Source organism: Choloepus didactylus, chromosome 10 (assembly GCF_015220235.1).
Source record: "Choloepus didactylus isolate mChoDid1 chromosome 10, mChoDid1.pri, whole genome shotgun sequence".
In the NCBI taxonomy this organism is placed as follows: Eukaryota; Metazoa; Chordata; class Mammalia; order Pilosa; family Megalonychidae; genus Choloepus; species Choloepus didactylus.
This window is the reverse complement of record NC_051316.1, coordinates 75,673,440-75,699,118: the sequence shown is the minus strand read 5'-3', so window position 1 is coordinate 75,699,118 and position 25,679 is coordinate 75,673,440. Positions and strand designations below refer to the sequence as shown.

The 25,679-nt window shown below is 34.4% G+C and overlaps 1 protein-coding gene and 1 pseudogene across 1 annotated transcript in view; both read left to right on the top strand.

The window, feature by feature from the left end:
* The window catches only part of CAAP1 (caspase activity and apoptosis inhibitor 1), a 67,338-nt gene that overhangs the window by 18,684 nt on the left and 22,975 nt on the right, over positions 1 to 25,679 (top strand). The window contains exons 3-5 of the mRNA XM_037797978.1: positions 125 to 209; positions 1,572 to 1,647; positions 24,584 to 24,648. Coding sequence (XP_037653906.1) covers positions 125 to 209; positions 1,572 to 1,647; positions 24,584 to 24,648 — 226 coding nt within the window. The remainder of the gene's footprint in view (positions 1 to 124; positions 210 to 1,571; positions 1,648 to 24,583; positions 24,649 to 25,679) is intronic.
* On the top strand, positions 3,995 to 5,594 carry LOC119505301 (annotated as a pseudogene).

Sequence of the window (25,679 nt, the reverse complement as noted above, 5' to 3'; positions counted from 1 at the left end):
AAAGATTTATGTGAATCCACTTGAGGCTTAAAATTAAATTTTTTTTTTTTTTGTGATTGCAGTTTTCTTGTTTCTGTTGGAACTGTATTACATAAATGCATTTTTGAAATGTCATTTCCTTTAGAACTGTTCAGTAGAAGAAATTAAAAAACTATGCCAGGAACAATTAGAACTCCTGTCTGAAAAAAAAATCTTGAAGATTCTTGAAGGTAAAAATACATATTTTTATTTCTGCGTTATTGGTAACTTAGTAAATACTATATTCAATATAAACCCTTTGCTATTCTGTTTCTTATGTGGCTATTACTTTAATTTCATTGTTGGGTAATCATTGAAGAGTATTTTTACTTCTGTTTATACTGATAAATATAGTTTACATACCAGAATATCATTCAAGAATAGATTAGGTCATGTACATTTTTTCCACATCACAAGTATGTAGTTAAGAGTACAAGTTTGTACATAGTAAAAAAGTAATTATTGAGATGGCAAAGATTTCTCTTAAAATAAATTTTTACTCACTGCTTTATTTTCTTCATAGCTTTAAGTTACCTATCACTTACTATTTCTGTTCCAAGATGACCCAGATACAGAGTTAAAATTCCTTGCAGTTTGCTAGCATTTATGTATCCACTTTGTAATAATACTATCATCTCTAGAATTTTGGATTTTCAAGCATGAGATCTTCTTCTAAATGCTTTTTTTGAACTTTGCCATGATTTTTGCATTAGCATCATAGGAGAAGGAACAAAAAATAAAATGGAGACTTTTTTAATTTCTGGAAATAAATTCTAGAAATAACTTCTTTTTAAAATGTTAGATGGCTTAATGGAATTTGTAACTCTGGCAATAGGTATATACATGAGTATGCTCTGTATACATACACACATTCTTGTGTACATATACATTTATATAATGGATTAGAAAGAGGCAATGAAAAATGTCTAATAAGACATTGGAAAAAGTATTTTTTTTCTCTGCATTTTATATTTATTTAAATGCCATAACCAATACATGAATGTATTATTCCAAAAATTAAAATTCTACAGATTAAGCTGAAATCCTGCAGTCCAGCCCCTTGCCCCATGCCCTACATCCTCTCCATAGGAATTAACTGTGCCATTGTCTTAGTTTGCTGAGACTGTGGTAACAAATACCACAAACTAGGTGGCTTAGAACAATAGAAATATATTGTCTTATAGTTCTGGAGGCTAGAAGTCAAAATCACCGTGTCAGCAGGGCCGGGCTTTACCCCTAAACATGTAGGGGGGGATCTTTTCCTTTTCTTTTCTACCTAACTCTTGGTTTGCTGGCAATCCATGGCATTCTCTGCTTTAGTTTTCTCTCGTTTGTCTCTCTCTGACTCTGTTCAAATGACTTCTTTTTTTTTTTTTTTTTCCAATTTTATTGAGATATATTCAGAAAGAACTCTATTTTAAGCATAGGCAATTTTAAAACATAATATTTCAATAACTATAAAGTTCCTTAATCTATATCACTTTCAATGTAACGATTAAATAATTTTGGTGTTTTTATAAGCAAGCTTTCATATGGTTTATTTCATTTTCTAGGTGACAATGGTATGGACTCTGACATGGAAGAGGAAGCAGATGATGGCTGTAAGATAGGATCTGATTTAGTCAGTCAGTAAGTCATTTTCATTTAAAAATTTCTTCTTTTTCCTTTGATGATTTCTTACCTCAAGGATGTGATTGTTTTACTGTGTTTTAATTATATAAAATAATTCTGTGTGAGAGGATTGATTTGTTTACTTATAGTGACCCAGAGCCTATAATGATTGGTCTTTTTGGTAAATATTCTCTATGGAGTTAATTCCTTTTATTATTAATGTGGTTTCTGTAAACCATTGCATACAGATTTAGGACAACCAGGATGTCAACATGAAATGTATCTCTCACTTGGGATTTGTATGTTCTACTAGTGACACCCACTAAGTATTTATTAAGTACTTACTATGTACCAGGCACTATGTTAATAGCTTTGAACACCATCTCATTGAATACTTCTACATCTCTATTAATGTTAGGTGATAATTGCCTCATTTCACAGATAAGATAGGTATATATACTTTGATAATTGTGGTGATAAAAATTGCCTAAAGCTTTGGGAGGCTGACTAATCAAGAAAAACATGCCAGTTTTCCTAGATTTTTCTGCTCTACCACTGCTCATTAAACTTTCACATGCTAATTTTAGTATTTATTGAGGAATTTTGCCTAAAGCAATTATTTCTTTGGTGATTGCCAAAGACTGATTGGCATCAGGTAGTAGCACAAATAATAAAAGATTACAGAGGCAATAGCATAAATAAGTAGCACATAATGAACCTGAAATCTTGAGTAATTTTTCATTTCTAATAGTCAGAATGCTATTGGTAAGTTTCATCAGAAAAGGACAGTTTAATTTGATGTTATAACTGTAGAGAACATCACATTGTCCACCTGTATTGAAGCACTGAAAAGCTCACCACAGTGCTTGGCTGCCTCATAATCATCAGACTGTTGTTTATCACATAGATCATACCTAAGAATGCCGTCAGATAATTTATACTTAACCATCAAGTAGAAAATGTACATATCTCTAAATATTCTTACTATTGACTTTTCTTCAGAATACTTGGCTTTAATACATTTATTATATTTATACTACTCTAGTTCAGCTGGTTTCAGTATTTGCAAAGTTTGTCACTTTTTAATACTTTTAAAATTTCTGAAATTATCTAAATTGATCATTTTGCTACTTACGGGAATCCTGAATTGACCTTTCGCTTGATTACATTTGTTTTTTCTTTGTTTGAATTTATTTTTCCTAGTTTGGGGACCATGATCAAAATTCTTTATTTTTCACACCTAACACTACAGCTACCTTTTCTTCAATTAAAAGCCATTACATTATGGATGGCCAATTAGAATAGAAATTTAATTTTAAAAAATTATAACTAAAGCATTTGATTCTCATTATTCTATTAAAAATGGCATGTAGATTCAAAGTGATTCTTGTGAAGAACCAATTTTCACACTACCAACTTCAACAAATCTTTCTTCCCTAAGTCAAATGTTGTTGGTATCTATGTGCAAGAAAGATTTAAGCTCTGAGAATCCTGGCAAAAATAACAGGTACAGGGCGTTTGCATCATGGCTGGATAGGTGTGCCAGTTTGAATGTATTATGTCCCCCAAAAGCCATTATCTTTGATGTAATCTTGTGTGGGCAGACCCATCAGTGTTCATTAGATTGTAATTCTTTGAGTGTTTCCATAGAGATGTGCCCCACTCAACTGTGGGTGATGACTCTGATTGGATAATTTCTATGGAGATATTGGCCCGCCTGTTCAGGGTGGGTCTGAATTAAATTACTGGCGCACTATATAAGATCAGACAGAAGGAGCAAGCTGCTGCAGCCAAGAGGGACACTTTGAAGAAAGCACAGGAGCTGCAGATGAGACACAGTTTGAAGATGGCCATTGAAAGCAGACTCTTGCTCTGGAGAAACTGAGAGAGGACAAATATCCCAAGTGCAGCTGAGAGTGACATTTTAAAGAGGAGCTACAGCCAAAAGGGACACTTTGAAGAACGCACTGGAACTGTGAGAGGAGCTTCAGCTTACAGAGACATTTTGGAGATGGTCTTTGAAAGCAGATTTTGCACCGGAGAAGCTAAGAGAGGACAAACACTGCAAGATCAACTAAGAGTGACATTTTTGAGGAGCTGAAGCCTAGAGAGGAACATCCTGGGAGAAAGCCATTTTGAAATCAGAACTTGGAGCAGATGCCAGCTAACAGAGGTTTTCTGGATGCCATTGGCCATCTTCCAGTGAAGATACCTGATTGTTGATGCGTTACCTTAGACACTTTATGGCCTTAAGACTAACTGTATAACCAAATAAACCCCCTTTATAAAAGCCAATCCATTTCTGGTGTTTTGCATTCCGGCAGCATTAGCAAATTAGAACAATAGGTATCTCTTGACCAGCATCATCCCTAGGGGGATGATCGCAAACAAGTAGATCTTGAGGAACACCTGGCCTGCAGAGATTTATGAGCTCCCCTGGGAGAGAGGAGATCAGAGGGTGAAGAGGGGAGATCAACATAGATCCTGTGTGATTATGCCTAGTCTCTTTCACCCCTAAGAGCTGAACATCGAGCTGAACGGATCAGGTGTTCTCTATGTTCTCCCTGTGAGAACACTGGGAGAGCAGATGTCTCAAAAAGAAACTAGTGGTCTACTTCTATACTGTGAACCCTTTCTGCCACTAAATAGGAGCCCCAGTTAATTGACCCTAAATCATAAATACGTACATACATTTATTCATTCATGTATATGTATATACGTAAATGCATACATATATAAGATATCTAAAGGATCTTGATATCTACAGAGAAGATTACTTGAAACAAACAAAGCACATGCCATGCTAATTCAATCTGCCGGAGGAGAAAGATGAACACATAAAGAGAAAAATGAGCTCTCATGGAGAATCAAGTGCCACATTTAAAAGACATTATTGGTACAAGGGAAATGGCTGTCGCCAGAGCCACCTCTGTCACCACCATCTCCAGAACTGGGCCCTTCAGAGTCATGGCCGAGCAGCCCCCCGCCCCACTATGCCGTTGGAGAAGGCCTTCAAGCAGCACCGCACCATGGAGCAAAGTGTAGAAGATGTCCAATGCATTTGAGAACAGCATCCTACCAAAATCCTGATGACAATAGAAAGATACAAGGGTGAAAAGCAGCTTCCTGTACTGTATAAAACCAAGTTCCTTGTACCGGATCATGTCACCGTGAATGAACTAATCAAAATAATTAGGCAGCACTTGCAGCTGAGTGCCCATCAGGCCTTTTTCCTGCTGGTGAACAGACACAGCATGGTGAGCATCTCCATGCCCATCTCAGAGGTGTATGAGAGCTAGAAGGATGAAGATGGCTTCCTGTATATGGGCTATGCCTGTCAGGAAACATTCGGAGTGAAATTGATGGTGTAAGTTTGCAGAGCATCTGTTCTCTAATTTTTAAAACCTTTACACCAAAAAAAAGTATGTTACCAACTGAGATTAATCAGTCATCTGATCACAGGTCATCAAAACAGTGGTGTTTCCACCTAGGAGTTGTAGGAAGTTGTTTTTGTATTTCAAGCGGAAAAACTGAGCTCCAAATGAGCACATTCAGCTTAGGAAAACTATGATTTAACCTAGGCCATCTTGTTTTCAAATTTTAGAAGTTTTAAAATAAAATACTCTATCTTTTAAGTTGCCAGTATAAAAAAAAGAGACATTATTGGTCTAGAAAACATGACTTTTAACTAAAAAATATTGTACATTAATTAGAAGAGGGGATGGTCACCATTGAGGTTCAAATGACTTGCAGGAACAAGCACACAAAGCAAAAATATTAAAAGATGGAAATCATAAGAGAAACATCACATTCACATATGAATAATAGGAACACTGGAAAGAGAGAATGGACCATATGGAAGAAAGACAATGAGTAAATAAATAGAAGAAAGTTTTCCTGCCTTTAAAAAAGACCCAAGTCTTCAAATTGAGAGTGCTCACTGAATTCTAGGCGGATTGCAGGAATTCAACCAACCAACAAACCAACAAAAAAACACACAAAACTTTGAAGCAAATCCTTGATAAGAGAAAATCTTAAAGCCTTCCAGACAGAACACTTAGCCTAAGAAGGAAAAAGGATTAGATTTCTCATCTGCAACACCAAAATCTATACGAAGGTAGAGTAACATCTTTATATAACTGAGATTGTATCCCAAGAATTTTAAACTTTGTTAAGATATTATTCATCTATCAGGTGAAAGAAAGAGAGGAGTGAAGACAGGCCAGAATCCAGAGATTATATTAAAGAGAATACTCTTACAGGACTCAAATCAGCAACAAATGAATCGGAACAGAGACCCCAAGATGAAAGGAGATGTAGAGTCAAGGAAAATTTATATTTGTTATGTATTAACGTACATTTATAACATATCTTTATATCTAAATGGAAATAACAGATTGGTACTGCCCAATAGAACTTTCTGCAATGATGAAAATGTTTTATACCTTTACTGTTCAATATGGTAGCCACCAGCCACCTGGGGCTGGTGAACATTTAAAATGTGGTTAAAATAGCTGAGGAACTGAGTTTTTGATTTTAATTAATTTTAAATCATTTAAATCTAGCTAGTGACTACTGTATTATACAGCATAGTGTTAGGCTATCTTGAAATGTATTAGCATAAATCTTGGACAGTGACTTAAAACAGAAGAGCTATACTGCAAGGGAAGTTCTTTTAATAGTCAAAGTTTTATACAGGTTAAACTGTATCAACAGAATTTAGGAGTTGGAAGAGATGTGGGTGAGAGGAAGGAAAACATTCCAAAGTTTTTATTGTTGGTAGGAGTCAGTTATAAGGTAGAAGAAGGGGTAGGAAAGGAAGCAGAGGGAGGAAAGAAACTCTTCATTAAGGAAAATGTCTTATTTAGGGAAATAGCGCTGTCTTAGTTTCAAGTAATGCTAGAAAAATATGTCTGTCTGAACATAAATTTCAAGAAGAGAAGGTGGCATGTACAGAGCTCCCAAATCTACAAGGTTTTTTATAAAAGGAATTTACAGAAATATTGCTAAGCCCATAAAAACAGGGAAAAAGAAAAAGGAGGAAACAACAAAGTAAAATAAGTAGTAAATATGAAAGACAGAAGGAAGAGAATCAAACTTAATGATTTCAGTAAACATGGGAAGAAATCTAAAAAAAAACAGACCATCAAATTGGATTTAAAACAAGTCTCATGTTTGTAAGGAATACAGCAAAAAACAAACAAACAGAAAAACTGAAAATGTTAAACAAAGACATACTAACTTTACGTCCTTTAAATAGTGAATGAATAACTTTTATTCGTGTCCATGAATCATTTGAAAGTATGGATCATGTGCTTGGCCACAGAGAAAACTTTAAGAAGAAAATTATATAAATGGAAATTTAACAGTAAAGTTGGAAATAAATAATAAAATGACCAGAAAAAAAAAAAAAAGAATTAAATGGAAAGTGATATATAACTCTGAATTAATCTTTAGTCTTTAGATCAAAAAGGAAATTTAAACAAGTACAATAAAAAGGATAATGCTTCAAACTGAAATGTCTGAAACATAAAAAGGATGTAGGAAGAAAATCTATAACCTTAAAAGTCTTCATTATTACAGAAAGACAGACCAAAAATAAGGATAGGTATCAATCATGGTACAATCAGAAGAACAAACCACATTAAATAAACAGAAAATTTAATATAGGGAATTGGTCATATAGTTATTAGAAGCATGAAAAGCAAAAGAAAACACTGAGGTAACAGAGATAACAGCTGCAGGAAGTGACTACCACCCCTAGGATTGAGGGACTAAAAGGAAGGAATGAAAGCCTAAAATCTATAAATTCAGAGAGGGCATCCCATATAAGCTGGGACTCAGACCTGTGAGGAAGGGATTCTGCTATGGCTGCTAATATCTCAAGTGTTCTGAGGTGAGGCCTTGTGGATATGGGACACGGATCTCTGAGGAGAGAGTACTGCCTGGCTGATTCTGGTACCTCTAACGGGTGGTGAAAAAGTCTGAATCTGAGTGCCCAAAAGAAATTGGAGGCTGGAACTAATTGCTGCTACTAGACTAAAGGGCTATAGCAAGGGCAGTGCTGACAGAAATAACAAGCAGACAGGAAGGAAAAAGTCCCTTCTCCTTTTCTCTTAGCTTGCAGTCTTCTTCTAGAACCTTCTGCTTGAAGAATTTAACTGGTAGCTAGCTGAAAAAAGAAGAATTTTGCAGACTTCCAGTTCCAGCATCTGAAAGCCAAGTATAAAGGGAAAATTTAGATATGATAAAAGCTTTAGGAACTTAGTTTACATCTTAAGGATTTAGAAAAATAACAACAAAAGAAATCAAAAGAAAGTTGGAAAAATGAAATAACAAAAGTAAAAGTTGAAACTAATGAAGTAGAAAAAAAATTTTTAAGGATAAATAAATCCATAAGCTTGGTCTTTGTAAAGACCAGTAACACAGATGAACTCCTTTTGGGTCTGAGTAAGGAAATAAGTGGAGAGCAATTATAATTGAGGTTCAGAAGGAAGAAGGCAATATGGTCATATATGTAAGCCTAAAAGAGTGATAAGAATCTGTATGCCTACGTTGTTTTAACAAGCTTGAAGATAACAAACAGGTGGTTTTCTAACAATATACAAATTAACCAAATTGACACCCATAAAAAGTGGAGAACTTGAAGAGATAAACATAGAAGAAATGGGAGGTGATTAAAGATGTACTGTTGGAAAAAGCACCAAGACAACATAGATTCATGACTGAATTATTACTTACATGAGTCAATACATATAATGTCTTACAACTAATGTTGAATAAATGCCAGCAAACAGATGGCCTCTGTTAGTGCAGATCCTAGGAAAATATATAAAGTTCTACAGTTTACGGTATGATTTCAGCATAACTTTAATCGTAAGTCTCAAAAATAGTGCAAAAAATACGTTAGAACATTATAGGCCATCTCATTTATGGAATGCAGTTAGAGTGGTGCTCAGAGGAAAATTTTACCCTCAATTTCATGTTGCTAATCCACAAAGAATTCAAACAAGTAAACTAAGTACAAGAAATTAGAAGAATAAAGAACAAAATAAATTTTAAAAAACAAAAGGATACAACTAACATCATGCTCAACTGTGAAAGCCTCAATATTTTCCTCCTAAGATCAGGAACAAAGCAAGAATATCTACTCCCCCCATTCCTATTCAGCATTGTGCTGGAAGTCCTAGCAGGTGCAGTGAGGCAAGAAAAAGAAATAAAATGCGTGCATATTAGAAAGGAAAAAATAAAACTGTCCCTGTTTGCAGATGGCATGACTGTCTATATAGAAAATCACAAGGAATCTCAAAAAAATCTCCTACAGCTAATTAAGTTTAGTAGGGTTGCAGTATACAAGGTCATCACTCAAAAATCAATCCTATTTACATATATTAGCAAAGTGAAATTGGAACCAAGTGAAAAACAATATCATTACAATACCTCCAAAAATGTAATACTTAGGTATAACCCCCCCCCAAAAACATATAATATCTATTTGCTGAAAACTATAAAACTCTGATGAAAGAAATCAAAGAAGACCTAAATAAATGAAGAGACATACAGTATGTTCATGTTTGAAAGACTCAATATCATAAAGATTTCATTTCTCCCCAAATTAACCTATAGATGTAATGCAGTTCCAGTCAGAATCCCAGCAAGACTTTTTTATAGAGATATAAAGTTTATGATGAAAGGCAAAGTGACTAAAATAGCTAAATCAATTTAGACTTCCCATAAAGCCGTATTTATCAAGACTGTGTGGTATTGGTGAAGGGATAGACACATGGACTAATAGAACAGAAAAGAAAATCAGGAAATAGACATACACAAATATGGTCATTTGGTTTTTGACAGGGTGGAACAACAGTTAAATGGAGAAAGATAGTCTTTTCAATAAATGGCATTAGAAAATTGGACATTCAGATGCAAGGAAATGAACCTTGTTCTAAACCTCACACTATATACAAAGGCAAACTCGAAATAGATCATAGATCTAAATGTAAAATATAAAAATTCTAACAGTTGTAGAAGAAAACAGGAGAAAATCTTCATGACTTGGGGTTTATTCTTAGACATGACATTAAAAGCATGATCTATAAAATAAAAAAGTAATAAATAAGGTTTTATCAGAATTCAGAACTTCTGTTGTGCATATAAGACACTTTGTTTATCCTGATAGATTGAAGTCTAGTGAAAATGGGTGTTCCGATTTGCTAATGCTGCCATTATGCAAAATACCAGAAATGGATTGGCTTTTATAAAGGCGGTTTATTTAGTTACAAAGTTATAGTCTGAAGGCCATGAAATTGTCCAAATGAAGGCATCAACACAAGTATACCTTCACCAAAGGAAGGCCAATGACATCCGGAACACCTCTGTTAGCTGGGAAGGCACGTGGCTGGCGTCTGCTGATCCCAGGTTGTGTTCCAGCTCCTCTCTCAGCTCCTGTGCTTTCTTCAAAGTGTCTGTCTTGGCTGCAGCACCTCCTGTCTGTGAACACTTTTAAAGGACTCCAGTGATACAATTAAGACCCACCCTGAATGGGACCTCCATGGAAAGGTCTCTCCCACAGTTGATTGAGTCACATCTCCATGGGAACACTCAATCAAAGGATTCCAACCTAATCAATACTAATATGTCTGCCCCTACAAGAATGCATCAAAGAACATGGCTTTTGGGGGGACATAATACATCCAAACCAGCAACATGGGTTATGATGATGAATGTTTTGTAAGCTGTGTTAATGAAGGCCTGGTATGCTCTACCTGTCAGGTGTTAAGAAGGTCCCTCACAAGCTCCCTTGAACATGCTTACTGTGCTTCCTGTACCCTCAGCTGTCCTGAGGATAGACAAACCCTTGGTATGTCCATGCTCTGACCTCTTTTCAGGTATATTATATATCATGTTATCGAGCTATTTTGTGAAAAACTTTCAGTTTGTGATATGTCTAGTGTATATAATTAATTGCCTATTTAATTGTCTGCATTCTCCATTAGACTTGAACTCCGACAGAGTAGTAGTTGTTTCTATCTTGTTTTCCATGGTATCCCCATTGCTGAGCCCAGATCAAAGACTAGATTCTCAATAAAAAGGTGTTGAACAAATAATGGAAACAAAACAAAACAAACAAACTAAAAAGGAAATATTGATTCACACAACAACTTGAATGAATCTTAAAGGCTGAATGAAAGTACTAGCCCCTAAAGGTCATACATTTTATGATTCCGTTTATGTGACGTGATTAGAATGGGGGAGCATATGACTATATAGGGATAGCATGAGGGAGTTTTTAGTTTGTTTTTGATAATGGAACCCTGTTCAGAATCCTTATTGTGGTGGTAATAACAAATCTTTAAGCTTGTTAAAATTCCTAGAATTGTGTTCTGATTTAAAAAAAAATCAAATAGCAAAAGCAAAATATTAATAAAGAAAAAAGCAGAATTTAATAAATTAAGAAAGCAGAAATGATAGATTAGTAAATTTAAGAGCCGTTCTTTGAAAGAAGTAGATAAAACATTAGCTAACTCGATTTAAAAAGAGTGGCAGGAAAATGAAATAAGCTTCAGTGGCAGAGAGATTCCAAAAGGAGTCGAGAGGTCACTCTGGTGGGCACTCTTATGCACACTTTAGACAACCCTTTTTAAGTTCTAAAGAATTGGGGTAGCTGGTGGTGGATACCTGAAACTATCAAACTACAACCCAGAACCCATGAATCTCTAAGACAGTTGTATAAAAATGTAGCTTATGAGGGGTGACAATGGGATTGGGAAAGCCATAAGGACCACACTCCACTTTGTCTAGTTTAGGGATGGATGAGTAGAAAAATAGGGGAAGGAAACAAACATACAAAGGTACCCAGTGTTCTTTTTTACTTCAATTGCTCTTTTTCACTCTAATTATTATTCTTGTTATTTTTGTGTGTGTGCTAATGAAGGTGTCAGGGATTGATTTGGGTGATGAATGTACCACTATGTAATGGTACTGTAAACAATCGAAAGTACGATTTGTTTTGTATGACTGCATGGTATGTGAATATATCTCAATAAAATGAAGATTTAAAAAAAAAAAAAAAAAAAGAGTGGCAGGAGAGAGAGAGATGATGTCTTTTCCCATAGGTAAATGTAGCCTCATATTGTGACTGGATATTTAATGAGCATCTACTTTTTTGGACATCATGCTATGCGTTAGGAATATCAGTGTAAATAATTCAGTGCTCTTGACCTCAAAATCTGGGTATTACCAGAGAGTGCTATTAAATCATATCCTAGTCAATATTTAAATTATAACCATGATAATAAAATGAACCCACGTGAACCCATCATCCAGTTTAAGAACTAAAAGATTATCAATACAGTTGTATCTGCTTGTTGTGCTTTGTCATCCTTTTGGGCACCAATATTTTAGGAGAAGTGTAGGTTAACATTAAAATGCACCGTGCGCCCTCCAAGTAATTGGAAGTAAGCGTAGTAAGATGTTCTTCTGAAAAATAAACACATATGTGGTAGAGAGAATAATGACCAACAACAACCCCCCTCCAAAAAAAAAAAAAAAGATGTCCACCACCTAATCTAATCCACAGAACCTGTAAATATGTTAAAAGGGACATTGCTGATGTGATTAAGTTAAGAATCTTGAGATGGGAAGGTTATGCTGGATTATCCAGGTGGGACCAATGTAATCACAAGGATTCTTTTAAGAGGAGGGCAAGAAGATCAAAGGCAAAAGAAGGAGATGGGAAAATAGAAGCAAAGATTGTGATAGCTTTGAAGTTGTAAGAAAGGGCCCTGGGCCAAAGTAATGCAGACAGCCTCTAGAAACTGGGGAAAAAAACATGAAAATGGATTCTCCTCTGGAGCCTCTAGAAGGAAAGCAGCATTGCTGACACCTTGACTAATCCTATAAAACTCATTTCAGATTTCTGACTTTCAGAACTATTAAGAGGATAAGTTCACACTGTCCAAAGCCACTAAATTTGTGTTAATTTGTTGCCATGGCAATAGAAAACTAATACAAAATGTTTGATTAAAGCCTACACAGAAACGAGTTTCAGATTGGTTTCTTAGGACCATAGAGGTGTTTTGTGTGACTTAAACACATCATTTCCAACATTTAAAAACCCAGCCATATTACACCAAAATCTGAATTTCTGAGTTGCTTGGAAAATCAAATCAAGCAGCTTTTCCTGGGAAGGCAAAAAAGTAGTTAGAGCTGAGTGCAGCTGCTCTCTTTGTATGGCATGTATATTTCAGTGTGCTACAGAACACTTGTCTGAATATTTAATGTACAAAATGTCTATAAAAAGAGTCTTTGATTGAAGGTCAGAGATTGGCCTTAGAAACAATTATATCCATTTGTTAGCTTCTTGTCAAATGAGACATAAACCTTTATCATTTTATCCCAACTTTGGTAAGCAAAAATAGTTTCAAATTATTTATATCTCCAGATAAAGGAATCTGTGTTATTAAAAATCCATGAAAAATTTTGACGTTTTCTTTCAATGGGAAGTCTATGATCCTTAACGGTTTTTATCGGAAAGGACATAACATTAATAGAATTTTCTCAGAAGCTGTAAAGTGACAGCATTCTATATGAGGTATATGTGTGTGTGTGTTTACGTATATAGTATGTACTCTGCTCTTTTTTTGTTACTTTTTTCATTTTTTTAAAATTAAATTCAACTTTATTGAGATATATTCATGTACCACACAATCATCCGTGGTGTGCAATCAGCTGTTCATAGTACCATCATATAGTTGTGCATTCATCACTCCAATCTATTTTTGAACATTTCCTTACTCCAGAAAAATAGGAATAAAAAACAAAAGTAAAAAAGAACACCCAAATCACCGCCCCCCCCACCCCCACCATCCTACCCTATTTTTCATTTAGTTTTTGTTCCCATTTTTCTACTCATCCATCCATACACTGGACAAAGGAGTATGATCTACAAGGTTTTCACTATCATTGTCACCCCTTGTAAGCTACATTGTTACACAATCATCTTCAAGAGTCAAGACTACTACTGTGTTGGAGTTTGATAGTTTCAGGTATTTACTTCTAGCTATTCCAATACATTAAAACCTAAAAAAGGTTATCTATATAGTATGTAAGAATGTCCACCAAAGTGACCTCTTGACTCCATTTGAAATCTCTCAGCCAGTGAAACTTTGTTTCATTTCACATCCCCTTTTTGCTCAAGAAGATTTCTCAATCCTACAATGCCAGGTCTAGATTCATTCCCGGGAGTCATATCGTGCGTTGCCGGGGAGATTTACACCCCTGGGAGTCATCCCACGTAGGGGGGAGGGCAGTGAGTTCACCTGCTGAGTTGGGGTTAGCTAGAGAGAGAGGACCACATTGAGCAACAAAGAAGTACCCAGGGGGGTCTCTTAGGCACAATTATAAGGAGGTTTAGCCTCTCCTTTGTAGTAATGAGCTTCATAAAGTCTGCTCTTCTTTTAATCCATGAAGATTTTTTATGCAATTTTATTGAAATATATTCACATACCATGTAATCATCTGAAGTATACAGTTAGTTGTTCACAGTATAATCTCACAGTTGTGCATTCATCACCACAATCAATTTTTGAACTTTTTCATTCCCCCCCAAAAAAAACAAATGTAAGAGAAAAAAAGTAAAATAGAATACCCACAACATTCCATATCCCTCCTCCCCCCCTATTATTCTTTTACTTTTTGTCCTCATTTTTCTGGTCATCTGTCCATATATGGGATAAAGGGAGTATGAGCCACAAGGTTTTCACAGTCACACAGTCAGACCATATATGCTATATAGTTATATGATCATCTTCAAGAATCAGGGATACTGGATTGCAGTTCAACAGTTTAAGGTATTTCTTTCTAGCTATTCTAATAATCCAAAACCTAAAAAGGAATATCTATATAATGCATTAAAAGTAACTTCCAGAATAACCTCTCGACACCATTTGAAATCTCTCAGCCATTGAAATTTTATTTTGTTTCATTTCTCTTCTCCCTTTGGTCCAGAAGGCTTTCTCAATCCTTTGATGCCAGGACCAGGCTCATCCCTGGGAGTCATGTCCCACATTGCCAGGGAGACCTACACCCCAGGGAGCCATGTCCTGTATAGTGGGGAGGCAGCAAATCCACCTGCTGAGTTGGCTTAGAGAGAGAGGCCACATCTGAGCAACAAAAGAGATTCTCTAGGGGTGACTCTTAGGCACAATTATAAGTAGGCTTAGCCTCTCCTTTGCATTAACAAGCTTCATAAGGTCAAGCCTCAGGATCAAGGGCTTGGCCTACTAAGCTGGTAGTCCCCAGTGCTTGTGAGAATATCAGGAATTCCCCAGATGGGGAAGTTTAATATTTCCACATTTTCCTCCTGTCCCTCAAGGAGGCCTTACAATAGTTTTTATTCTCTGTCCAAATTATTCTGGGATGTATCTGGGCTTCATGCTAACCTGTAAAAACCAACCAGATCTCACCAGTTTTTATAGTAATTATGGTGTTTGAGTAAACTGACCATACAAGTTGAATTATCTAGTGTGGTACAGAAAATATATATTTCGCACTAAAATAACATCTCTTCCTTTGGTCCTACACAGAAGCTGAAGTTTTGAAACACAGTCAATATCATCCTCTACTCTCCCATAAAGATTTTAAGATAAAGAAGTACACAAATGTTTATGCACAATAAAAAACACTCTAAAATTATCTTTACAGTTTTACATTATCTCCTCACATTGCCAACTTTATATGTTTAAATTCTATTTCTATTCTAAGGTCAGCTTTCAAATGCACCTTTTTCCTCTCAGACTTCTCTGATCTCTATGCTGAGATTATTTGCTTTCTCTTATTTTACCTTATAAGAGTTCTTTTTACTATTAAAAAAAAAAAAGAAGAAAACAGTAGTTGTAAAAATTCTTGACTTTTGGCTAGTTTGAAACTTAAAATTAATGTGTGTTAACATTATAAGAGTGTTACTAGGAATGAGGTTTAGAAATTGTGAAGTTACAACATCTATCATCACCTTAGGTAAGCAAATGAGCAGATTTATATTGTATTGCAGATAGTCTAAAAATTTTAGCATTCATAATATTACAGTGTTTTGAAACTGTTAGGAATTGTGACAAGATTTGCAAATGTTACAGATTGAGACAAATTGCTTAACAAGAACAAAACTTTTAAGTAAATAAAGTAAAATGGAAGCCTAGAATTAGATAGAGTGCTGTCTCCAATTGTAGATGGGCTGGATATGAAGTTTTGTTATAACTAAAGTAGCACTAAAAATGAGAACAGGTATTAGCTTGGCCCAGAATGTTAGATGATCATGCTATAAAGAATTTATTCATAATGAAATTTGAATCATGACTAGTGCAATAAAATTATCAAGATTGAGATTTTATGTATACAGGGTGAAATTGCAAATATGTTAGGGAAATCTTAGCAATATTTTAGAGTTGTGCTCTAACAGATATCATTTTATGAATTTTAAATTAATGTACTTTTAGTGACTAATATTGAGTGAGATGTCAATGAAATGAAGCTATATTTCCTTATGGATCATAAGTAACTTTGAGACAATATCGCAGTTCTAGAAGATAAAGGAATTCAAAACTCCAGGTTCTCAATGTAAGCTATACTACAAAACAAGTTCCATATGAGTGTGTTCTGGAACAGTTGTTCCTGGCTGCTTTCCTAATAGAGGATGGGCATATTTTAAATTGATTATAAAGAAATTCTAATTTTTAATGGTCAAATAAATTAGATACTCCTAAATAAGCCTTAAGAGATTTAGATATACATATAATTGAACTATTTTGTTTTCACTAGAATATTTAAATATGAAATTTACAGTGAATTGAATTGGTAAGAATTATTTTTAAATCTCCATTTTAAGTGGTCTGTTTCATAAATCTGAAATGTGAGTGATTTTGTTTAAAAAGGAGTACATGGGTATTGAATTATAACAGTTGAAGAGCAAGTTGAGGTCATCTAGTTGATTACAGTGTACTGGTTACTAGTTACAATTTACTACATTTTAGTACTTTGTGATAGTTATGTTTCTTAGGTAGTCTCAGAGTTGTTTCCTCTCCTGTATATTACTATTTATAGCCTAGGCACTTAAGAGAAGACAGAATGAAAGAAGAGCATAGTACATAAATGCAGAGGGTTTAATGATGATGGAACTTTGGAGCAGGATGTTTATTCTTGGAAATACTGGGCTATTCCTCTAGCTTGATCAATTGTCTTATTGAGAGCAACAACTAGAGTTGTGGTGTGTGTGAGCACTCTTCTGTTGCAGGACCCTAGAAGTAATGTCTGGTAGACCTCTGTTACTGGCATGGAGTTTTTTATTTCTTAGTTTAGTAAAGTTGTATTTAAAAAGTATTCCATCCTGTTCCATAACCCAATTGGAAGTCAGAGATTAGCAGTTGCATTACCAAAGGCTCTCTGTTTAAGCTATGTTGACACAGCTGATTTACCACTTTTTTTTTTTTTTTAAATAAAGGAACAATACCTATGCCATTTTTTATTATTTCAAGTTGTCCACTGGGTTCAGCTTAGCTGTCATTAGAATTCAAAGATACTAGGAGTTTGATTTGCTTTAACTCAAGTAACTTATATTCCTTGATTGTACTTGGATAAATAACTTTCAAGGGGGCAATGGTATTCAGTCAAACTGTAGACTCAGTAAGTGTCAATACAACTGAACTTTTTGGGAATAAAAGAGTACTCCATAAACTTCTATTAAACTTGAAAGGAATACAGTATTTGAAGGAATTTACAGTGGATTTATGGGTACCATAAATGTTACAGTATGTAATTAAACCATTTTTATGACTGGCTATAGAATAGGCTTTAGGTAGACTGAGGCCTGGTATTGTTAAAGATGATACACTTGGGAAATTGATTCCTGATTCCTCCAACTCAGATAACTATCTGGAACTTAAGGGATTGTTTTGTGCCAGTTACCTTTTTTGTTTAAATCTTTATTATAGAAAATTTCAATTTACATAAAAGAGAGTAATATGACAAACCCTCATAACTCCCTTCTCATCTTCTCTCACCCTGATTATTTTGAAGCAGATCTTCTTTTCCCAGGTACTTTTAAATGGTAAGCAGACAGACACTTCCCCAGAATCTCTAGAACAATTACATAGAATGGTAGAGAGTGAATTTCTCAGAGGTCCCAGATGGAATCATCTTCACTCCAATCAAGAGATATGATCTCCAGCAATATGATCTTTGCACAAAAAATGACTGTACCCTTTGAATATAGAAACCTAGATTTTTAATTTTATCTGTTATCTCTTTCCTGTCAGTCAATTTACTGCCTCATCCTACTGCTCAAGCAGTGGGTTAGTTGATAAGCAGGTATTTTTCTTTTTCTCTACTTAACCCCATTTCTGTTTTTAAAAGCTTCTCTTAAATCATTTAACTGTTTCTTTGTACTAATTGCCCTTTCCATTTTATTTAAAATACAAATTCACTGATGTTCATGGTTTGCTAAACTAGTTGTTAATGGCTATCCTCTTATGTGCCTGTATACTTCTCCCATCATTTGAACTTTTTACTTTACAAGAGTCACACATGTTTGTTTCCAAGGCAGTTTATTGTAATTACATAATTTAACTAAATATATAAACAGATGCAGTATTAATATTTGAAGAATAGTTGACTAAGTAGAATGCTTTGGGAAAACTCAAAGTTGAGTTGCTAAAAAGTTGTGGGCATGTTAGTTCTAAGAAGCAATGATAAAAGATTAGGAAATTGCATAAATATAGAGGGTTTTGTTTTTACACTCAAGATTATTGTGTTTTAAATAAGCCAAAACTAGAAATGGGGACTACATATTTTATCAGTGTGGTTTATATGAGTAGGATGAGACAGGACCCTATTCTGTGGATTCTATTAAAAGGTAGGGCCATGGCTCCATATCCAAAGATTAATAATAATAATTAACATATTTTTACATTAACCTAAAATGCTTAAATTATATATATAACTTTAAAAATTTTTCCTGTGTTAAAAAAAAAAAAATTCAGCTAAGTAACATTACCTGCCTGACAGCTAAGTAACATTCACTATATCAGGTTTTTTGTTTATTTGTTTTTGCTTTTTGTTATGAAAAATGTCAAGCATGCAGAAAAGTAGAGAGAAGGATATAATTAACCCCCATACACTTATTGCCTAGATTTAACACTTGTTATGCTTTCCCATATTTGCTTTTATTTTTTTCAAGTATTTGAAAGTAAATTACAGTTAACTTAATTCTAAACACTTATGCTTGCATTTCTAGAAAATATGGACATTTTCCCAAGTAGCCATAATATCATTATAAAACTTAATATTAGCAATAGTTGTCTGATATCCTGTAATATCCATTTTATATTCAAATTTTCCCAGATGTCCCCAAAAGTTCTTTTATTATTAATGATCTTGACTTATTCAGAAAACTAGTGTTGTCCTGAAAATGTCTCACCTTCAGGCTTTTCCTCTGTCTCCTGATTTTCTTGAAAGCTGGAATTTTAAAAATTAACTTGTTAAATCAACAAGTGTATTAGTTTTCTATTGCTGCTGTAACAAATTACCACAAACTTAGTGCCTTAAAACAACACACTTTTATTCTCTTATATAGTTCTGGATGCCAGAAGACCAAAGTCACTTTCACTGGGCTAAAATCAAGGTGTTGGCAGGACTGGCTCTTCCTAGGACTTTAAAGGGAGAATTCATTTCCTTGCATTTGTTAGCTTTTAGTGCCACCTGAATTCCTTGGCTCGTAATCTCTTTCTCCATCTTCAAAGCACATCACTCCTGTCTCTGCTTTCTTCATGACAATTTCCTTTGCCTCTGACTTCTCTGTGTCCTTCTTACAAGGACCATTGTGATTACATTGAGCCCATCAGTATAATCTCCCCATTTCAAGAGCCTGAACTTAATCACATTCTCAAAGTCCTTTTTGCCATATAAGGTAACATAGTCACAGTTTCCAGGAATTAGGGTGTGGGCATATTTGGGGGGCTACTACAATGAGGAAAAGTGTGAAGCTGAAGATGACCCCTGTGCACCACCACCACCACCACCAACAACAACAACAACAAAATCAAAGGTAATATGTATATAACTAGTAGGAAAACTCAAGCATTACACAAAGGTATAAAATGGGAAAAGAAACCTCTCTTCACCTCTTCAACCCACCCCATCCTCTTCCTGTCCTTAACCTTTCTCCAAAGCAGTACTTCTAAACTTTTTTTATGCCTTGGGCTCTTTTGAAATCTGATATCTGTGGACCCTGTCAAAATGTTTTATTTTATTTTTTTAATCCATGAAATAAATGGAATCACAAGGGAACTCAATATTGAAATGGTTAATAATATTAAAATATTTTGCCTTAAGTCATATATGTACTTCTTATTAACAAATTAATAAGTCCTAGCAGAAGGTCTGGTAACTTCCGTAATTTTAAAATAGTGATTATTATAACAATATTTTGGATATCTGCAACAACAGCTATAGTATGATGTGAAAACATGATTTCTTTTGATGACAGAATTACAGATGCTGCTAATACCTAAAAGAAATGCTTAGTTTCGGTTAGATTTTAGTGAAAATACAGATGAAATTTTTTCTGAATAAGCTGAGTAAGGCTGCCCAAATGATATGCATATCCTAATCCCTGGAACCTGTGAATGTCAATTTATGTGGGAAAAAGGAACTCTGCAAATGTGTTCAAGTTAAGGATCTCAAGGTGAGGAGATTATCCTTGATTATTCAGGTGAGTCCTAAATGCAGTTACGTGTATCCTTATAAGGAGCAGGTGGAGGGAGATTTGACACAGACAGAAGAAAAGACATCTGTTTGACAGCAGCAGAGGGAAACACTGTTAAAAGTCTATCCTTTCCTTCAGTGGCAGAGAGATTCCAAAAGGAGCCGAGAGGTCACTCTGGTGGGCACTCTTGTGTACAATATAGACAACCCTTTTTAGGTTCTAATGAATTGGGGTAGCTGGTGGTGGATACCTGAAACTGTCAAACTACAACCAGAACCCATGAATCTTGAAGACAATTGTATAAAAATGTGGCTTACAAGAGGGGACAGTGGGATTGGGGGGGCCATGGGGATCACACTCCTGTTTCTCTGGTTTGTGGATGGATGAGTGGAAAGGTGGAAGGAAACAAACAAACAAACAAACAAACAGACAAGGGCGCCCAGTGTTCTTTTTTACTTTAGTTGCTCTTTTTCACTTTAATTATTATTCTGGTTATTTTTGTGTGTGTGGTAATGAGGGTGTCGGGGATTGATTTTGGTAATGAATGTACAACTATGTAATGGTACTGTGAACAATCGAATGTACGATTTGTTTTGTATGATTGCGTGGTATGTGAATATATCTCAATAAAATGAATAAAATTAAAAAAGAAATGGGAAAAAAAAAGTCTATCCTTTCTCCATTGAATAGCTGTTATACTTTTGTTACAATTCGGTAGACCATATATGTGTGGGTCTATTTCTGGACTCTGTTCAGTTCCATTAATTTCTATGTTTATCCTTTCTCCATACCACAGTGTCTTGATTATTGCAGCTTTGTAGTTTTGAAATCTGATAGTGTGCATCCTCCAACTTTGTTCTTTCTCAAAATTCTCTGACTAAGCTGGTTCCTTTACCTGTTTCTTCTATTTTTAATAGAAGAAAGCCCATAGGGAGATAGGCTGGCTTAATTCAGCCTTTATTGTTTACTCCCAGGAGTGTGGAGAGAATTGAGGGTTAGACCTTTTTTGATGCTCGTTTTATCAGATTCTGTCAGCTGACTTGTACCAAAATGGAAAGAATCAGGCTGTGTTTGGTCCTGTTTCTGTATGCTTCTGTTGAGGCATCCCTGTAGTGTTTTTCCTTTGTACAAGAAATTGACTTTTTGTTTAGCTTAGAAATGTATTTTAAACCTTTAGTAGTTCACTTGTGTGCTTCTCATTAATTAAGTTCTACAGATCTCCCCAATTTAATACTCTTTTTTATTTTAAAAAAAAATCATTGAGTTGTAAGAAAGGATTGAGAATTGAATAACTATATTTGTGGATAGGAAAAGAAAGTGGGATTGATTTTGGTTTGGGAACTTAAATTGCAGGGGTAGGTATAGGGCTGTTTTATAATTCAAAGGCAAGCTTGTGAATTAAGTTGCTTTGCATAGGAGGAAGAGAATTAAAAAAAAATAAAAGGAGACTTTTTTAATGGGAAGGAGCACAAGGATCATTGCAGTATTCTTAGCCCAAACCATCTGAGGTATGTGCTCCCCGCCCACCTTCCTCTCCCTTCTTCCTTTCCCTTTCTACTCTCCTCTCTAGTTGTTATAAAACTTACATAGTTTAAAAACGTCTGATAGAAATATTTAAATACCATTTAAATAAATCTTTAGTTTTCCAAACTCTGGCACCTAGTTTGTCTTAAGTTCCATGGGCTAGCAATTTTTTATTTTCATAAAATTAGAAATATGCTGTTGTTTTTAAGATGTTTTCTTTTTGGGAAATATATTGCCTTTCATGCTGTTTAATGCACACCTTTAAATTGTGTCACAGATCTCTGAATTTACATGATAATTTTAGTTGTAAAGTCTACATCTTGGAAAAATTAGGTAATATAGATTTTTAAATTTCAAACTATTTCTGGAACTTTTTTGACTTCCCTTAGTACGGATATAAAAACATAGCTTTTAAATTTTCAGCCACTAGGTGGTGTACTACACCTACAATCTGAGATTCTGTTTGGTGATTTTCTTCAGCAGCCTGACCAAACCTAGCTTAAGAAAAAATAAATAGAATGTTACAAAAGTCCACTTGGGCGCTAAAAGCAGATAGTCTTTATAGGAGGGTCCAATTTTATTTGACGGGGTTTTGAGGGGCTTTTACAGGGAGGCTAGTTTTACTGCTTTATCATTTTTAAAAAATTTGTGTTTAGAAATAGTTTAAAACTTATGAAAATGTTGCAGGAATAGTACAAGAAACATCTGTATACCCTTTACCTAGGTTCACCTATTATTACCAAAGAATAATGTGTCATATACTCTCTTTATATTGTGTATATGTATGTGTGTATAAAATATTTTTTTTTCTTCTGAAACATTTGAGAATAAGTTGCATACATCATAACACTTCACTCCTGAATACTGCATTGTGTTTTTCGTAGGGATACAGGTATTCTAGTATATACCACAATACAGTTATCAACTTTAGTGAATTTAACTATGTTACAATACTTTAATCTACTGTCTATTTCAGTTTGTCATTTGACCAAATAATATCCTTTATAACATTTTCCCTTCAAGTTCAGTAGTCTCAGGTCAGTTAATATATTTAACTTTTATGTCTCTTTAGCCTTCTTTAACCTTGAACACTTTCCCAGCCTTTGTCTTTTATAACAGATATTAAAAAACAACAGCAACAAAAAAACACAGCCCTCTCCCCTCTTTTTTTAATTGAAATTCCTCACTTTCATCTTGGGTTTATCTGATGTTTCCCTAAGGATGTAGGCAATACATTCTCAGCTAGATTATTACCTAGGTGATGTTGTATCCTTAAGATATTACATATTACATATGTCCATCTGCCTTTTAATGGTAACATTACATTATGTTTTTGTTGGAGTAATTTTTTTATTAATCTAAGTGTGTGTGTTTAAAAGAAGAATTAAATGTTATTCCAGGATGTGTAACAGCAAACAAACATTTTCTCTAAAGGAAGCTACTTTGAAATAGATTAATGCTCCCAGTAGGGAAATCTAATTTGACTGCAAGGCTTGAGGTAGCACATTTTTTAAACTTTATTCCTTGCAAAGCTCCTAGTGTACTATATTGACGTTTAATCTGTCCGTGAATCACCAAGGAGTATTGTTGCTATCCTCCTTGGGATCTGCTGATCAATTATTCTGGCAAAAGAATAAAATCCGAGTAGATGACAGACAGAAAGACATAAAAAACTGAGGCTTTTCAATTATAAATCTCTTAGATGTCTTAAGTAATACTAAATTCAAACCATTCTAGAGTCTGTATTTGAGTTTCTGCTTGTATTAGTAAAGTTTTAATAGTAAACAAAACATATAAATATATAAAACATATAAGTGTCAGTATATTGAATGGAAACAATATGGTAAATTTCTTAAGGAAATGATCACAAGTCCCCCCACCCCCCCACACATACACACCCTTTGGTTATTTGAGGGAATTGTTGTTGTTGATTGAATAGTTGTGACTAGGAAAATTTCCTAAATATTTCTAGTATGTTAATGTTAGGGTGTGCATGAAAATTCTCATAGGTAATAAATACCTATTTTTAAAGAAAACTGTTACTTTTCTCACTTGAATATTAGCAATTTCTTGATTTTTTTGCTGAAAACTATTTGTTACATTAATATGAAGATGACATAACACCCTCTAAGATGGAGCATTTATTTAGTTTGTAGCTTTGTTGCAGAACATGGTGAATTGAAACATTTTTTTGCATGTTACACTTAATCCATTTACTTTGATTACATATGTATATTGCATATAAAATATGTATTTCCCACAGACTGTAGACATCAAAGTAGTTGAGGTATGAAATTAGATGAATATAAAATAATTTGAATGCCGAAGTACCCATTAAATTTAACAGTTGAATTTGAAAAATTATTGGAAACTGCTGTGAGTTGTGATTTCTTCCATCAGCTACCCTGCAGAGTTTTGGGAGGAAGAAATTACCTCCATATACCTTTCAGGTTTGTCCCTTGGAAAGTGTAGCTGCTTTCCAAGTATAGCTGCTGCTTCTGACACCTGTATATATGTTTCTGAGTTTCCAGAGTGGACTAAGTTGAACTCTGGAGGCTTAGAAGAATTCACTGTGTCTACCCAAGTGTCTAACTTAATAGGAATCTGAACAGTAGATATCATTTGATTTACTGTAGTTTCAAAATTTTAATGAATGTATTTATTTTTATTCCTCAGACAAGACATCTGTGTAGATTCTACTTCATCCCAGAACAAGCAACCTGAATTGGAGTTAAAACAAGGTATGGTTCAAGAACTTAATTTTGTATGACATTTACCTGAAGATTAGAAGTATTTTACCACTAATAAATCTTCACAGTGTTCCAGCTCACCCCCATTTTACATATAGGGAAACAGAAAATAATTTGTTTTGCCTGCAATCAAAAGGGTCAAGAATACATCCTTCAATTCAGCATATCCATTAACCTCTGGATTCTACTCAGTGATGTATAGTGACAGATTCCAACAGGAAGTCATCTTGAATAGTTTTAGTGCAGTAATCTCTATTACATATCCTCAATTGTAGGATATTGGAGATGTGTTAACTGGGTAGTTTTAGGTTGTATGGGAGGGAAATGATAAATTTTATAGAGTAACTTTTTTTTTTTTCTTTGCAGAGATATTCTGTTCTTGTTTTCTCTAAATCAGTAGTTTTTGGTATTACCAGTTAGCAGAAGTAAATAATTTGTAATTTATTAGAGCCAGAATATTAAGGGCTAATCTTTCAAAATGCCTTTTTTGGTTTTTCTCATCCCTAGTAGCAAAAATTGAGAGTACAGTACATTTTATTAGTTATTCAAATGCCAACTTATATTTTTCCTTTTTCTAGATAAAATTTAGAGCAGTGTGACTTTATTGCAGCCAAGAGAATTGTGTTACCTATTATGGAAGCAATTAATCTTTGATGGCTTAGAATGGTTTTCTTAAAACTTGAGTCATAGGACCTTATTTGGCATAGTTTATTTAGCCAGAATTTTGTTTTTAACTATGTATTACTAATGCTTATTAGCCAAGTGAAAAATAAAAGTTGGATAATTAATATTATAATTAGTTCAGTTTATATGTAGGGAGAACAAAATCTAGATTTTTCTTTAGTTCTAATTTATATGTTCTGAGGACTACAGATATTTCTGATGATTTTGAGAATCCCCAGTGCTTTTCAAAAGTCCTATTGTGTTAACCCCATAGATAGCAAGATCAAATTTCTTTTTACTTTTCTTCTAATATATAAACTTATATTCATAATTTCAATTACATGTATTTTTATATACAT